Source organism: Dipodomys spectabilis, unplaced genomic scaffold (genome assembly GCF_019054845.1).
Source record: "Dipodomys spectabilis isolate Male_0828 unplaced genomic scaffold, ASM1905484v1 ptg000045l, whole genome shotgun sequence".
NCBI lineage: Eukaryota > Metazoa > Chordata > Mammalia > Rodentia > Heteromyidae > Dipodomys > Dipodomys spectabilis.
The window spans coordinates 4102479-4119974 of NW_024870722.1; the positions used below are offsets into that span (position 1 = coordinate 4102479).

Consider the following 17496-nt stretch of genomic DNA (forward strand, 5'->3'; position numbering starts at 1 on the left):
ACATATCATTAACTGCCAATCTGCCATTTAAAAAATTCATGTCTGCTAAGGAAGTTGCCTGCTGAAATCTACAAAGCAAACCTTGGACATAAACTCCTTCAATTTTCCTGTTTTCAAATATCTTTAAAATTACATGTAAGTGATTAAAAATTGAAGAAGAAACCACATTTGTGATTGTATAATGCATTCATTCATATTCTCTATCTACTAGTTAGTAGAGAAGTTCACAATAACAGAGGCAGGTCCCCATATGCATGTGAATTTACCTTCTAGGGTAGACAAAACAAAGTGCTAATTATAAAGCAACAGAGCTATAAAAATTTGGAGGCTAATTCTTAACTGTTGTGTACTACACTGTTTAGAAAGTTATTTTTTTATTTTTTTTATTGTGAGAATACCATACAGAGGAGTTACAATTACATGGGCAAGATAACGAGTACATTTCTTATCAAGCATTGTTGCCTCCTCTTTGTTTCCCCTTCCCATCCCTTCCCATTTCCCTCCCTCTCCCCGCCACCCCAGAATTGTAAAGTTCATTTTTCGACATAACTATTTATACATCTCATTGTTGCAATGGGTCCACCTGTATCCCTAGTTCAATGATTTGTTTTTTCCCTTCTCCTCCACAAATTATACCAACATCAAATACAGTGAAAGCAGGTTATATCATGGTGGAGGGACATACAAAGCAACATAGAAATCATCTTGTAAATATGTTAGAAACAATTGCATGAAAGGAAAAAAAAACATTTGAATACTTATCTTGGGGTTCATTCCCCTAACATCAACTCATCTGACCTTTTCTGGTTGACTCAGACATATACTAGTTATTGCAAATAAGGGAAACCATGGGACCTGTTTAGAAAGTTATGACTTAGAGGTATACGAGTAGGAAATAAGAGGCATCTGTCTTATCTAGACCACACTGCACTAACTGCCTTCCCTAATCAAAGGTTTGCTCAGTTTTACATGGAAAAACTGAGATGGATTTTGGACAATAAATGGTTAACTTTGGTCTGTTTTTAGCAGAGTAGCAGCTATCCATCATCACCTGACCCTCATGGCAGTAGCCATGTTCCCAAAGCTGCCCTGTTGGAGCCATGGTGGACAATGAGAACTTCATCTTCTAGTTACTGGGATTTGTACTCCAGTCACCAGCAGCTGATACTGATGATCAGGAAGATGAAAACACAGGCAGCCACTGGTATAAGATGCTTGTTAGTCCTGTTAGAGACTTGAGCAGATGTTAAAGGTTTTGGTCTCTCAATTTCTTTATTTTCTTCTTTGGAAGGCAGACATTTGAAGACTAGGAAATTCAAAGAGAACCACTTATATAGCAAAATTTAACATCACCACATTTGGCCAAATAAAAAGTAGAGGCTCAGAAATATCTTGAGGGAGACTAAGTTTACATCTCAAAGGGAACACCAGCACAGAGTCATTGCAACAATTAAACACAAAGTAAAAAACCCTGAGAAAGGGGAGAATCTGAACTTCCCTCCTACCACCATATATAATTCAAATGTCTAATTTTAAACTTAAAAAAAATCACAAAGGAGACAAGAAAAACACCAAAACAAATCAAAACAGGAATGAAAGCCCTACAAAACAATGAACTGACAAAAAAAAAGATAATGCTGACAAAGAGAAAACAGGAAGGAATCTGTAGGTAATTTTAGAGATGAAAAGTACAGAACTGATTTACTAGTGATTCAAAAGCAAATGTGAACAGGCAGAAGAGTCAGCATTCTTGAAGTTGGACAACTGAAATTGTCAAGTCTGAATAAAAAGAGGATTGAAGGAAAATGAACAGAACCTAAGAGGACACTATTATGAGGACCAACAAGTGCAACAAATGTCCAAGAAGAAAACAGTCCTTGCAATTTAAAATTGGATCATATGATCCAACAATCCCACATCTCAGTATAAACCTAGAACTAAAAGCAGAGCCTCAAAAAAAGTTGCACACCCATGTTCATGGCTGCCATTATTCACAACAGCTAAAAAGCAGAAACAACCCAAATATCCATCAATGGGTGAATATACAGGGGGGAGAGGGAGAAAGAAAGCAGATGGGAATGAAAGAGAGAGGGAAGGAAAGAGGAGGGAGAGAAGGAGGGCGAAGAGAGATGGTGAGACAAAGATAAACACTAGACATCTCAATAAGAGAAAACAAACATTGCATCACTGATAACTTTTTTACCATACTTCTTTACTTGCTCATTTATGTTGTTCACTCAAGAAAACCAAGCAGAAAACTGTTATGAAATACTTTTCATGGGGCTGGGAAGGTGGCTCAGTGGTAAAGCGCTTGCCTTGCATGCCTGAGGCCTGGGTTCGATTCCTCAGCACCACATAAGCAAAAAGAAAAAAGCCGGAAGTGGTGCTGTAGCTCAAGTGGTAGAGCGCTAGCCTTGAGCTGAAGAGCTGAGGGACAGTGCCCAGGCCCAGAGTTCAGGCCCCACGACCGGACCCCCCACCCAAAAAAAAAGAAATACTTTTCATTTCAAACAAGAAAAATCTCTAAATAAAGAGACGAGAAAGCAAAAAGGTACTAATGATGGTGTACTGCACACATCTTTACCACACAGCTGTCAGATGATGAGTTATAGAGAACTTCACATAACAGAAACATATGCATACTTTTATAGTAACTCTGGTGTAAAGGATGGACCACAAAATTCAACATTTTAAAGCATATAATTCAGTAGTTCTTAGCATATACACAAAGTTATACAAGTATCAAACTAACTCTTAAAAAACAAACAACATACTCATTGACAGTCATTACCCATTTCCCTTCCTCCTCCAAATGTTGATAACCACTAATCTATCTTTTTTTTTTTCAGTCCTGGGCCTGATCTTTGGGTCTGGACGCTGTCCCTCAGTTCTTCAGCTCAAAGCTAGCACTCCACCACTTGAGCCACAGCGCCATTTCTGGCTTTTTCTGCTTATGTGGTGCTGAGAAATCGAACCCAGGGCCTCATGCACTCAAGGCAAGCACTCTACCACTGAGCCACCTTCCCAGCCCCCTAATCTACCTTTTGTCTCTATGTTTTACCTCTTCTGGACATTTCTATATAAATGGAATTGTATGTGCTATTTCCTTTTGTGCTAGTTCCCTTCATTGAGCATAATGTTTTAAAGTTTCACTCATGTTGGTAGTATTTATCAGTATGAGATGGCATATACCTTCAGCCTGGCCTATAGAGTAAAAGCCTGTCTTAAAAAAAAGAAACTTCCCATGCAATTGTAACCCCTCTGTATGGTATTTTCACAATTTAAAAAAAAAAAGGGTTCTTTTTTTTTTTTTTTTTAAGGTCATGGGGCGTGAACGCTGGGCCTGGGTGCTGACCCTGAGCTCTTCAGCTCAAGGCTGGCACTCTACCACTTGAGCCACAGCACCTCTTTCATTTTCTGGTGGTTAATTGGAGGTAAGAGTCTCACAGTTTCCGGCCCGGGCTGGCTTTGAATGGTGATCCTCAGATCTCAGCCTCCTGAGCAGCTAGGATTACACGCCTGAGCCATGGACACTTGGCTTTGTTTCTATTTAAAAAAAAAAAAAGTGAGTCGGGCACCAATAGCTCAAGAGGCTGAGATCTGAGGATCACTGTTCAAAGCCAGCCCAGGCAGAAAAGTCTATGAGACTCTTATCTCTGATAAGCTACTCAGAAAAAGCCAGAAGAGGTGTTATGCTTAAGTGGTAGAGCATTAACCTTAAACAGACCCTGAGCTCAAGGCCCAGGATTGGCAAAAAAAAAAAATGAAAGGAAGGAAGGAAGGAAGGAAGGAAGGAAGGAAGGAAAGAAAGGAGGAGGGAAGGAAAGAAAAGAATATATATCACAAATGTACATGATAAAGTACCTACTACTAAATACAATCATGATCTGTCTAAAGTCTGAATAGTCTTCATATTAGCCACTGAAAAGTAAAAGCTTTCAGGGAAAAAAGGCTTTCGAATCACTATAAAATTGTGCTTTTATACAATTGTTAATAATAATCTACATTGTTAAAAATATAACTTTCCTCTCTAAAGGAAAACATTTACCTGCTAAGTAACTCTAGTCCAGCGGCGTATTTCGGCAAATATGCAACAGTCCTGCCAAAAGAAACACTTATTTTATTGAAATTGTTTATGACTGCCAGGTACTGGTGGCTCACATCTGTAATACTAGCTACCTAGGAGGATGAGATCTGAGGATCATGATTTGAAGCCCACCCAGGTAGAAGAGTTCATGGGATTCTTATCTGCAATTAAGCACCAAAAACCAAAAGAAAAATAATAATCAAAAAAAGGAAGTTGAGCTGTGGCTTAAGTGGTAGAATATTACTAACCTTGAGCAAAAAAACTCAGGGGCAGAGCCCAGGCGCTGAGTTCAAGCCCCAGGACCCATGCAAAAAACAAAACAAAAAATTGTTTATGATTTAGTCAATTGAAAAAAAAAAAGTTCCACATGAGATTTCTGGCATTGTGAATTATGACATAAAATATTTTAAAATCACTAATAATAATTTATTTAAACTTTTAGAAAGTTTTGTTGTTTTTTTTTTTGTCAGTTGTGGGGCTTGAACTCTGGGCCTGAGCGCTGTCCCTCAGCTCTTCAGCTCAAGGCTAGCACTCTACCACTTGAGCTACAGTGCCACTTCTGGCTTTCTGATGGTTTATTGGAGATAAGAGTTTCACGGAGTTGCCTGCCTGAGCTGGCTTTGAACCATGATTCTCAGATCTCAGCCTCCTGAGTAGCTAGGATTACAGGCGTGAGCCACTGGCTCCTGGCTATTATTTTAGTGTTAATGGGTAATATACAACTGTCACTTTGTTCTGAAGATTATCTTTTGCATATAGTACAATAAATACTTTAAAATGTTGAATTTTAACCCTCTTGTATAATCATTTGAAGATTGAACTTAAACATATTTTAATGTAATGAGTAAGTAGGCAAGATCAAAGCTCAAGAGTTCAAAGTTAATTTGGTCACATGCTTTAGTAACAACATTAAAATCCAGCACAATTCACAGTGTTTCCAGATAAAGCATGTTAAAGGACTCACTTTAAAGAACACAAAGAGACTCACTTGCCAACTTCTGCTTTATAACAATTTACTTTTCATTGATGTAGGCCTTTCACTCTGGTCTTAATACACAAATCAACTGTGATTAAATAACACCTAATGATTGTCAATGTGAAACAATTGTACTTGACCATTTTTCAACAATTTCACAATTTTGTCAGAGAAATTTCCCATGTTACAAAATTTAGAAAAATTTATTGTTTTGTAATCAGATAAACTCAATAGACCTAAAACCCATAAGTACTTTTACTATTATAAATGCAACCAAAAATTGTACAGCATTCAAGATATAATAAATTAAAATCTTAGCACAACTTTACCTGGGTTTGCTTTTTACTTTCGCTTCTCTTGACTTGTCACTTAAAGTCTTCAACCTGTAATGGAACAAGCATAGGTCTAAAGATTTTTAATATTATAGGTCTAAAGATTTTCAATCACAAGTTTCTCTAGTAATTTTAAGTGGCATATGTTCCATTTTATTTTAAGCAAGAATTAAGCATATATACAAGTAACAAATATTTGAGGGTCTGCAGTAGATTAGCTACAAAGGGAAAAGCAAGTAGCAATATTTGTATTTTTACTCCCCCCAAATCCTTTCTTAAAAAGACAAACAAACCTGTAAATGTGGTTGGTAGGAAGAAATCTTAATTTATCTGGTGTCATTAGAAAAGCAGTGGTTCGGGGCTGGGAAGTTGGCTCAGTGGTAGAGCGCTTGCCTTGCATGCCTGAGGCCCTGGGTTCGATTCCTCAGCACCACATAAGCAAAAAGAAAAAAGCCGGAAGTGGTGCTGTGGCTCAAGTGGTAGAGCGCTAGCCTTGAGCTGAAGAGCTGAGGGACAGCGCCCAGGCCCAGAGTTCAGGCCCCACAACTGGACCCAAAAAAGAAGTTAAAAAAAAAAAAAAGAAAAGCAGTGGTTCACACAGGTACAGTAACAAAGTTAACATATATATATGCAGCATACTTTATGCTTCCCAGATACTGTATCAAGCACTCAAATTTCTTTTTCTTTTCTTTTTTTTTTTTTTTTGGGGGTCCGGTCGTGGGGCCTGAACTCTGGGCCTGGGCGCTGTCCTTCAGCTCTTCAGCTCAAGGCTAGCACTCTACCTCTTGAGCCACAGCGCCACTTCTGGCTTTTTTCTTTTTGCTTATGGGTACTGAGGAATCAAACCCAGGGCCTCATGCATGCAAGGCAAGCACTCTACCACTGAGCCACCTTCCCAGCCCTCAGATTTCTTTATAAGCACACACATTATTGAAATTTCCACTGATAAGGAAGGAGCTTTCTGAAATACACTACAAACTTCATTAAAAAGGATTTTATGTACCCCAATTAACATTTTCTGATGACAATGGTTTATTACTATGAACACTAGCTGGGGGTACTGAGCAACAAAACAGTACTTTCCTCACATGTTCCTGACAAGAAATTCATCTTCAGTTGCTAACCTGAAGCCAGCCCACAGTGAGAGTTTGGGCACTATACACGTGTGTATATGCATATGTGCGTGCATGTGTGCATGCGTGTATGTATTTTCTAACTCTACTTTTGGTCAAATGAGTATCAGGATCATGTCCTGCTTCTGCCAGCTTTATGACTAGAGCAAATGACTGGGCTAGAAAAAACATAAATGGGCTAGAAGCATACATAAAACATTAGCAGGCTTTCTTAAATGTAAAATATGATGTTGACAGACTATACAATTTATTCTCACTATACTGGTCCCATTTTACTTTATTCTGGTTGTAGACTCTTCAAAATTGAGCTTGCCAGTAAGTACAAGAGAAAATTTCATACAATGAGATACTACTGTACATATTCTTAATTACTTAGCAATACTGATTTCTAGAGGCAGAAACAGAGGCCACAGCAACATTGCTAACCCCTATAAAGGCTTTACTTTGTTAAAAAAGAACTGAGTGTTCCGCCTTCAAGACCCTTTATTGCCATGAGCCACACCCAATGCCTCACCCCTTGCACCCAACAATGTGGAACCTATACAAACTTACATGCAGGCCCTGACCTAAGATTTCATTTTTGTCAATAATACCTGATGGGGATTTTTGAACAAATGTATTTTTGTCATCATTCTGGAATACAAATTTCATAAAAGAACTTTTTATTACTCTATAATATTTTTCAAAGAAAAAATATTGATGGGCTTAATTTCTCTGCAATGTTCAAACATTTCAGCAATTTAACATGACTAATATGTGTATTTCGCTAGTCTAGGAAATTACGTATCTCTTATTTTTCCCAAGGAAACAATGTAAATGCCCAAGCCTATGTTGGAAACTAATAAATATTGCTTAAGCAAAGATTAAAAACTAGGGAAAGACATTTTTAGAGGCCTACTCTACATTTCCACTCTGAAATCTGAGAAAAACATTAGTCATAACAACTCGGGAAATTATCCTAGGAGAGTGATACACAGCAGTGCATCACTCTCAATTCCACGATCGTTTTTAGTGACAGATGACAGATAGGTGTCGAAAGAGAATTGCCAAGACTCTCTTTAGCCCACTGTAATTAAATAATCTAGCACATCTTGAGGTTGGTTTTTCAAATGTGTATTTCTAAAATAAACTTTTAACTTCTCAAATGGAACATACCAAGTTGGAGGTGCCCCCCTATCCTTACCGCAAAGACAAAGAGCTAATCTGGGTAAAGGGAAAGGAGAAGAGTCACAAGGAGTTGAAAATAAAACTGCTAGAAGATGCAATAAGAGCTTTCCCTTGTGGCTCCTTAACAGCCATCTGCTTTAAAAATTGGTCTTTAACCAAACAAAATGGGTAGCACTTATCTGATCTGTATATGAATAAACCAACTGTAAAAAAAAGTCTAAGAACAAAGGAAATCTGATTATAGCCTGGGCGGTTGATAAAAATCAAGGAATTAATGTTAATTTTATTAGCTATGATATTTTTGTAGATGTATTTTTAGCAAAACAAACTAATATGAGAGGTGAAATGCCCAAGTCTAAGATTTACTTATAAAGGACAAGACCAAGAAAATATGGCAGTATCTGAAAACTCCTGAGTATAAGCCATGAGTAATGGATTCTTTGTATAATCCTATTTCTGTGTATATCTGAAGCTTTAAAAATAATAAAAATAGTCTTATTCTTTTTCTACCACACCATCTCCCAAATAAATTGGCAATGTCAAAATTCAGGATAGAAATTGTTGGAGAAAACAATGTAACAAGAGATACATTGGAAAGACCCAAGAATTTCAGGAGAGAAAAAGATGGAGGGTTAAATCACTTTTTCCCCCAGTGGTACTAGGGTTTGAACTCAAGGCTTAAAGCTAGTAAAAAGACATGCTAGCATCTGAGCCATGTCTCCAGTTCTTATTTTAAAGGTAAGAATCCTTGCATTAAAAAATAAGAATATTGGGCTGGGAAGGTGGCTCAGTGGTAGAGCGTTTGCCTTGCATGCCTGAGGCCCTGGGTTCGATTCCCCAGCACCACATAAGAAAAAAGAAAAAAAGCCAGAAGTGGCGCTGTGGCTCAAGTGGTAGAGCACTAGCCTTGAGCTGAAGAGCTGAGGGACAGTGCCCAGGCCCAGAGTTCAGGCCCCACGACTGGACCCAAATAAATAAATAAATAAAATAAAAAATAAGAATATTGTCAGGCACTGATGTCTTATACCTATAATCCTGGCTACTCAGGAGGCTGAGACCTGAGGATGGCAGTTCAAAACCAACCTGGAAGGAAAGTCCATGAGACTCTTATCTTCAATAAAGTACTCAGAAAAAGCTGGAAGTATATCTGTGGCTCAAGTGATAGACTGCTAGTCTTGAGCAAAAGCAGCTCACAGCCCTGAGTTCAAGCCCCAGGAACAGCACACACAAAAAAATATTTTATGGGGCTGGGAAGGTGGCTCAGTGGTAGAGCGCTTGCCTTGTATGCATGAGGCCCTGGGTTCGATTCCTCAGAACCACATAAGCAAAAAGAAAAAAGCCAGAAGTGGCACTGTGGTTCAAGTGGTAGAGTGCTAGCCTTGAGCTGAAGAGCTGAGGGACAGCGCCCAGGCCCAGAGTTCAGGCCCCAGGACCGGACCCAAAAAAAAATTTAAGGTTAAACATATTTAATAAAAAAAATAATAAAAGTCTGTTCTCAAATACATCCTTAAAAACTAGAACAACTGAAAATAGTCTATCATGTATATTTTTAAAACAACTCTGATTACTTGTCTCACACTGATCCTGTTCAAGGAAGGAGGAGCTCAGTAATAAAGTCTAGTTAGTGTTCTACAATGTCCTGACACACTGGGAAGAAATACTGCTCTGAGGGAATACCTCAGTTTCCTCAAATGTAAAGCAGTCACATTAGGTTAAACCATAAAAACTTGCCAAAAATTAATTTCCAAATAAGACCTGGGTGGCACTCTGAGACACTATAAAGATCTAAATGAAAAGTATAATAAAATTTATTACCAAAAAGCCATGTATATTACTGGACCAAGGTGAAACATAGTAGAGGTCTTAATGTCTTAGGTCCTACAAAAAGGCTTTCTTTGGCCCATTCTCCGATTTTTTCCCTACACCAAAACCTGCAGGAAAACAGAACTGTTACTATGTGAGTGCATTAAAATATATATATATATATATATATTTGTTTATTTAAGTGATTAAATGATTGTCCAACAATAATTTTCTACTTATGCACACTGCCAGGTTCAAAGCACCAAACCTCAAATTCGTAATAACAGTTCAATATAGCTTTATTTTTTTACTGCTCCAGAGACTTAACCTTAATTTGACACCAGAATATTTATTCCTTCAAGCTATGGAGAAAATACTAAAATGGAAGCCTTGAAGGAATGGAAGTAATCCTCAAAAGTACTTAAGACACAAACTTGAAAGAGTGACGCAGGGAGCAGAGATGAGCGGTTCTGCTTAGCAGATTCATCCACATGGGGTGACCCGGACAGCATTTCACTATGTGTACCTCAATTCCCAATCTGTCCATATTAATCAACTGTTAGAAAATATAACTGCTTTAAAACACCATAAAAATGTCTCAGCCCATTCTGTTAAGACTCAATTCCTTTGATTCATGTTGAAGCTATATTATTATTATTTTGATTATTATTATTGCCAGTCCTGGGGCTCAGGGCCTAGACTCTGTCCTTGAGTTTGTTTTTTGGGGTTTTTTTCTCGAGGCTAGTGCTCTACCACTAGACCATAGCTCTACTTCCGGCTTTTTGGTAGTTAATTGGAGATAAGAGTATCAAAGACTTTCTTGTCTGGGCTAGCTTTGAACTGTAATCCTCAGGTCTCAGCCTGAGTAACTTGCATTATTTTCACTTTAATTTGTTTACAAATCTAGTGTATCACATTTTCATGTTAGTGTTTATCAACTCTCTCTTCTCTCAAACAAGATCAGTGAAAAAGTAAAACAGCATTAATCACACTCGAAAGTACAAATGAGCTTTAAACTCCAAAGCTTGAGAAACTTACATCAAAGCTGCAAAAAAAGGGAGTATAATTTAAACTATTTTTGCTCTTATCCTGGCAATGATAGTTAAATTATTGTCAAATATATGGCATTAGGTCTGACCTCCGAGCGAAATCTTTAATTTTCAACTGTTTTAAGTACCAAGCTGCTATCTTACATCAATTTATGATCAATGGCTCTTTTCCCTCAAACCTATTTTTATTCTTTTATGTTGACATGTGACCTCACTTACGTAAGACACTCCAAAATCAATTATCAATCCTGTGCCTTCTTCAATCTTCCACATCTCACTGCTGACAAATACATACACTGGCTGGGCGCCGGTGGCTCACGTCTGTAATCCTAGCTACTCAGGAGACTGAGATCTGAGGATCACGGCTCAAAGCCAGCTGGGGCAGGAAAGTCCATGAGACTCTTATTTCAAATAAACCACCAGAAAACTGAAAGTGGTGCTGTGGTTCAAGTGGTAGAGTGCTTGCCTTGAGCTGAAGAACTGAGGGACAGTGCCCAGGCACAGAGTTCAAGCCCCACGACCAGAAAAAAAAAAACAAAAAAAACATCCACTGCCTGCCACATCCTCCCCTCCTCCAAATTTCTACTGGCATGGCCACCTCATCACTGAACTGACCCATACTTATACTTACAGCTGTTACCCACCACTAATCTTACTACACTGACTCCTGAGTTACTCATTCAGAAATACAGAATATTTTTCCAAAAAACACACAACTCTCTCCCTTAACCTAGTTTTTAGCAAGAGTAAGATCTCTTGTCTCATACTTTTGGTATGAGAATAGGGAATTTAGTTGCTGTCCAGTTGTGCTCTGCTCTATTCCCAGGATTTAAATAGTGCCTGACACAAAGTAAGCACTTGAAGACAGGTATAGTGGCATATACCTATAATCCCAGCTACATGGGAGGTGTAGATGAGACAGTCATGGTTTAAGTCCAGGATAGACAAAGTTAGTAAGACCCTATCTAAAAAAACAAGCCAAGCCAAGAGTAAGGTGGAACAAGCCTGAAACTCTAGCTACAGTGGCAGGAGGATCAAAGTGCAAAGTCAGCCCTGAGCAAAAGCATAATACGCTACCTGAAAAATAAAGCAAAAAAGGCTGGAGTGTGGTTCAAACAATAAAGGACTGAACTCAAACCCAAGTATCACTATGTATATATCAAAAAATATCTGAAAGCCAGGCAGTGATGTCTCACACCTGTAATCCTAGCTATTCAGGAGGCTGGGATCTGAGGATCATGCTTCAAATGCTTCAAAGCCTGGCCAGGCAGATAAGTTCCCATGAGACTCTCATCCCCAATTAACAACCAGAAAACCAGAAGTGAAGCTGTAGCTCAAAGTGGTAGAGCTGTAAATAAAAGAGCTCAGGATTCAAGCCCTGAGTTCAAGCCCTCTACCAAAAAAAAAAAAAGAAAAGAAAAGAAAAAGAAGAGGAGGAGGAGGAGGAAGGAAAGAAATATTTGATAAATAAGGTACTGAGGAATCTATATTATTAAGAACTGCATTCTTCCTAGCTGACCCCCCCACAAGTGCTTCCTTCTCTACAATGCTCTAAACCCAAATCTATCACAATCACTCCTCATTCTTCCAGGCCCAGTTGAGAATCCCTTTCTTCTTTGAACACTTCTACAAATGCATATTCCAGAGTTCATATACCAAGCCACTTGTATCTTTTTCCTTCCCTCCTTCTATCCTGTCTGTCTGTCTATCTACCCCCTCCATGCATGTAGGTTACTGGGGACTGAATCAGGGCCTCTAGAATTCCAGGCAAGCACTCTACCTCTTGAGTATCCCACTCCAACTCTCACTTCTATCTTTTTCAGTTCACTCTACAGTTTCATATTACCACCAGCCTAGGGCATACAGAGGGCAGACACTTTCTGTCATCTTAGTCACTCCAGGAAATCAGGCTAATATACAGATACTACTTAGTACACAATAGGAAAACAAGAGGGCATGGTGTCCCAAGCCCTTTTAAAGCCTTTATGAAAATAAGACTAGTGCCTAGCTGAGCACCAGTGGCTCACGGTTGTAATCCTAGCTATTCAAGGAGGCTAAGCTCTGAGGATTGAAGTTCAAACCCAGATGGGGCAGGAAAGTCCATGATACTCTTATCTCCAATTACCAAAAAGCTGGAAGTGGAGTTGTGGCTCAAGTGGTAGAATACCAGCCAATAGCTCAGGGACAGTGCCTAGATGCTGGGTTCAAGCCCCAGTAGATTACTTCCCTATCTAGCATACAAAAGCAAAAAACTGGGTTCTTCCCTATCTAGCATACAAAAGCAAAAGTCTGGGTTCAACCCCTAGCACTGAAAAAGACTGGGGGAGGGAAGGGGATCAGTGGGAAGGTGGGAAGTAGGGAAGGAAGGAGAGAGTCAGATCCTAGAAAAGTCAAGCAAAACTTCACCAACTGACCACACTGAATATAATGACTGTATCCTCTTCTCTGTGCCAATTTTGAACCAGGTGATGAAAAAGGAGCCACAGCATTACAAGGACCCAACAGCCTATGATGGCAAGCAGCTTAAACCTTCAATAAATCAGGTTTTCAATTCCCTGAAGGGTTTCACATGCTTGAATACCTCAGTTCTGGGGCCTTTTGTCATAGCTACTCAAGAGGTTAAAAAAAAGACTCAACTGAAATACGCGCTTCTATACATCCAAAAGTTTCCCTCTGAGTTTAAGGGGGATGGGGGAGGATGAGCTACTTGAGTCATGTAAAGGCTGCAGAATTCTGACTGAGTGAAATCAAATGAGAACTCGGTGGGGGGAGTGGGGGTGAAACCTCTATATGAGGCAGAGAACTAAAGCCTTTAGCTGTGGGGTCTTTCAGCTGTCCAACACCCACTTAGGGCAGGAAGAAAAGTGACAGAATCGCAGTAGTAGTTGGCTCAGTGTTAGTATGACTTAAATTTTACAAAACAGACCACAAGGATATTGGGATGCAGCAGCTCAATGGCAGAGCACTTGCTTGGCATGTGTGAGGCCCTGGGTTCTATCCCTAGCACCCCAAAACAAAGGCCACAAATCTAGAGACATGTGGTATCTCTAAACCATCAGTACTTTCTACCCTGCCTTTTAAAAAACAGGACTGCAAGGTGCAGGTTTTCTAAATCTGAATGGTCACTGGACATGTTTTTACCACTTACATGACATTTTTATGAAACTGAGATGGTCCTTCTTCACTAAAAAAACTGCTTCGAGCTTTAAGTTACACTTATATGAGCTTTCCGAAGATGAGCATAAAAGCTGAAGAGGATGACACTCTGGATAGCTGCAGGATCAATACTAGCCATGTCGTACTTCAGAAAACTATGAGGCTATTCATTGATTGCCTGGAGAAACCTGAATATGAGACTTGGAACATTCCTTTAGAAGGCAGCTTCTCTGGCTGCTCAACATGTGCTCTACACCACCGCTCCTACAGGAGTGTAAGGTCCAATTTCAGTTTGGGAGGCAACTGGCCTCTCTCATCTGAATCCCTTGGCTTCTTTTTCAAGAGACACATGTACATTCTGTTTAATTTTTTTCTTAGAAAGGAAAAGTTTTCAAACATTTAAAATAGGTAGATTTCAAGCTGAATATGGAAGAGTTTCCCAAAATTGACTAAGCAGTTTTCATGTTGTTTTCTCCTTAGTGAGAATTGTGCAGGAAACTGAGGACCTAAAGAAAAGTGTTCAGAGGTTAGGGCAGCTGGCTAACTTGGAAGTTTTTCCTGCCAGGTAACAGGCCAGTGGTGTACATGGACAGTCAGCCAAGTGACCTGCACAAAGAAGCAGCCAATCTGGAATACAGCCCTCTCAGCAAGTTTTTGTTTTTTTGCAGGGGGTTGTGAAGAGGGGGGTTGCTATGTTGCCCAAGCTAGCCCACTTTCAACCCTTCTGCTTTCACCCTACTAAGGGTTCTAAGGTCTGGGAACACAGACATGTGCCATCATATCCAGCAGGATACCTAATTCTAAACTGGCTGCCCCTATGCCATCGGCTTGGGAGGGGTTCTAAACAGAGCCCCTGGGCTCCTCTCTCTAAACCCTAAACCTTTAGGGTTATCCAGATCTCCCAGGATGGTGTACACTTGGTCAATCCAAAGTCTACATCATAAGCAAGAAACTTTTTCTTTTGGTCTGTTGTGAACTCAGGGCCTGGGCACTGTCCCTGAGCTTTTTCTGCTCAAGGCTAGCCCTCTACCACTTTGGGCCCTAGCATCACTTCTGGTCTTCTGGTGGTTAATTGGAGTTCTCATGGACTTTCCTGCTTGGGATGGCTTACAACCGTGATCCTCAGATCTCAGCTTCTGGAGTAGTCAGTATTATGCAAGAAACATTTTAAGCAAGATCAGGAACAAGAAGAGTTTCTGAAATAACCAGGTGATATACACTTACAGCAACCAACAAGGTGGGGGCTGTCCTACCAATGATTCCTCCAGGCTTGTAGCAGGAGTGTACCCAGATGGATCTTATTTCATGCTACTTGGCCAGGGTCATACCAGTTTTAAATTTACACTCAAAAAAGAAATTATGTACCTTTCCTAAATAGGGAGAAGAAAAATGTGAGCCTCAATGACAGTCATTAATGAAATCCTTAGGCACCTATAATTAATATTAAGAACATGAACCAAAATAATCAAAAGTGCTCTATATGTTCTACATGTTCAAGTATTTGCCAGTTCCTATTCAGTAACAGTAGAAACATTTTTAGATGCTACATGAGATAAAAAGTTAAAAGCTGCCGGGTGCTGGTGGCTCATGCCTGTAATCCTAGCTACTCAGGAGGCTGAGATCTGAGGATCACAGTTCAAAGCCAGCCCAGGCAGGAAAGTCCCTGAGACTCTACTCTCCAATAAACCACCTGAAAACCAGAAATGGTGCTGTGGCTCAAATGGTAGAATGCTAGCCTTGGGCTGAAGAGCTGAAGGACAAAAAATAAAATTTTTAAAAGTTGAAAGCTGACATCCTTCCAATTCATAATTTAAGACAGTATAACTAAGACGACATGATATTCAAAATACGCTCTGAAAGGCCATGTAAGTAATAGGTAGCAGAGCCTTGCTTGATAAAGGTGACACGTTTTCTCAAGCAATGGAAAATGTGAACTAAGCACTAAGTAGAAGTGATAGTAGCATAGCCTGGCAGAGGGTTTTACAAAATCGTGGCAATGCTATGAAGCAAGCACCGTCCACCCAGTTTTACAGTCGCACAAGCAGTCAAATGAGGCCAGAGAGCATTGAGTAACTGGCAGGACAGCGTGGTGTGAAGCGGCAGCGCGCCTGCAGTGGACTGACCTGGAGACCTTGCACAACTTCACCGCTGACTTTGTTGGCTTCAGTGATATTCGGCCTGGGGAGGGGTGGGGGGGGGGTGCAGAGGCCTCCGAAGTTTTGGGAGGCTCCCAGCCAAAGGTCCTGGGCGCCGGGTTAAGAACAGTGGAGCTACAGTTGCGGTTTGTCTGGCCCCATTCCTTCACTGGGGCAAAGGTGGAGCGGAGGGCGGGTTAGGCCGCGCCCGGAGCGGGGCGCCGGGAGCCCCCGGGAACCCCCCAGGCCGAGCGGGCGGAGGTGTCGGGAAGTGGGGGTGCAGGGGGGGGGGTAAGAGGGGTGGAGGGGGAGCGGAGCCCGCCGGTCCCGGGACAGGCGTCCTCCGCGGGCCTCTGCGGCGGGAGGGCCGGGAGGGGAGGTCCCCGCACCCCGGCGCGCCCCGCCCCCGGGCCGACCCCCCCCCCCCCGGCCCCAGTTTTCACCGTGCGCCGCGGGACGCGCGGACAAGTTCGTTCCCCCTCGGCGGGCCGGAGGAGGCCGTCTCGGGGCCAGCCCCGCTCCCCCCGCCGACCCCCGCACACCCTGGGGCCCTGCCGGTCGCCCCCCGCGTACCCACCCGGAGGTGAAATCCTGCTGCACGCTCAGCAGCCGCTCGCGCAGCGTCTCCAGCATCGCCGCCGCCGCCGCGTCTCCCCGCCTCAGCCGCCGCGCTCCTCCGGTACCGCCCCGCTGGGCTGCCAGCGGGCGGGGCCCCGCACCTGTCACTACCCCGCAGTCCCACGGCCGGCCTTCGCCCCTCACCCCGCAAACCCCCGCGTCTTCCGCGTCCGCCACGCGCGCCGGCCGGCCGCGCGCCCTCGCCCCGGCCCCGCCCCCGCCGCGCGCCCTCGCCCCGGCCCCGCCCCCGCCGCGCGCCAGGCCCGCGCAGGCGCCGTGGAGCGCGCTGGCCGGGGTTGCGGGGAAGGGCGGGCCGGGTGCGAGCGGAGCCAGGGCCTTCTCGGTTTTTTACTATTTACAGGTGGCTTCGTGAAAGGATGCGTTAAGTCGAAGGCTCCTCCAGCTAGAGCGTTGTAGTTTACGGTCCGGGACAGAACTGGATCATCTTTAAGCCCTAGCCGTAAGAAACCGTTTTCGGGACTTTGGGCCCCAGGATCTAGTCCCCTCCTTCAGACTCTGACTTTGGGGTGGTCAGCCACTCTAAGCCCCGCTTTCCTCGTTACTCCACCACGGACTGTTAATTAGCAGTACTAATCAACTGCCTCAGCATCCCTTCTGCTCTCTTTAACCTACCCCATCACACTTTGGGGTGCTTCACACCAGAGGGTTAAGGTCTTTCGCAAGTCATTAGTGACCTCCATGCGGCCAAAAACCCTGTTACTTTGGGGGAGTGTTTTCTAAAGATTGAACCCAGGTGGGGACCCACTAGGCAAGTGTTCCACCACTGAGCCACACCCCATCCCTGTCCTGATCTTTACCCCACTCTTAGTTGCTCGTCAGTACAGTTCATCTAATAATATTAAGACACATTCTTCTGGAGTCTCGCTCCTCCCTCATCCTTCCCCATCAGTTCGGACTACCTCTCTAGCCTCTTGCTCTTTTTCTATCCATGCTCTCTCCCTGGGTCATTCCATCCAGTAGATTACTGCTGTCATTTCTATCAAGGCAACGATGACAAAGCCCACGGCTTTTGTCCCTCT

The 17496-nt window shown here is 42.1% G+C and overlaps 1 protein-coding gene across 2 annotated transcripts in view; it reads right to left on the reverse strand.

The window, feature by feature from the left end:
• Positions 1 to 16598, reverse strand: part of Dtnbp1 (dystrobrevin binding protein 1) — a 94879-nt gene extending 78281 nt beyond the window's left edge. For both annotated transcript variants that reach the window (XM_042678571.1, XM_042678570.1), the window contains exons 1-3: positions 16416 to 16598; positions 5393 to 5446; positions 4049 to 4099 (exon numbers count right to left, since the gene is read on the reverse strand). In XM_042678571.1, coding sequence (XP_042534505.1) covers positions 4049 to 4099; positions 5393 to 5446; positions 16416 to 16471 — 161 coding nt within the window. In that variant the 5' untranslated portion in view covers positions 16472 to 16598. The remainder of the gene's footprint in view (positions 1 to 4048; positions 4100 to 5392; positions 5447 to 16415) is intronic.
• Positions 16599 to 17496: the final 898 nt, after the last annotated feature.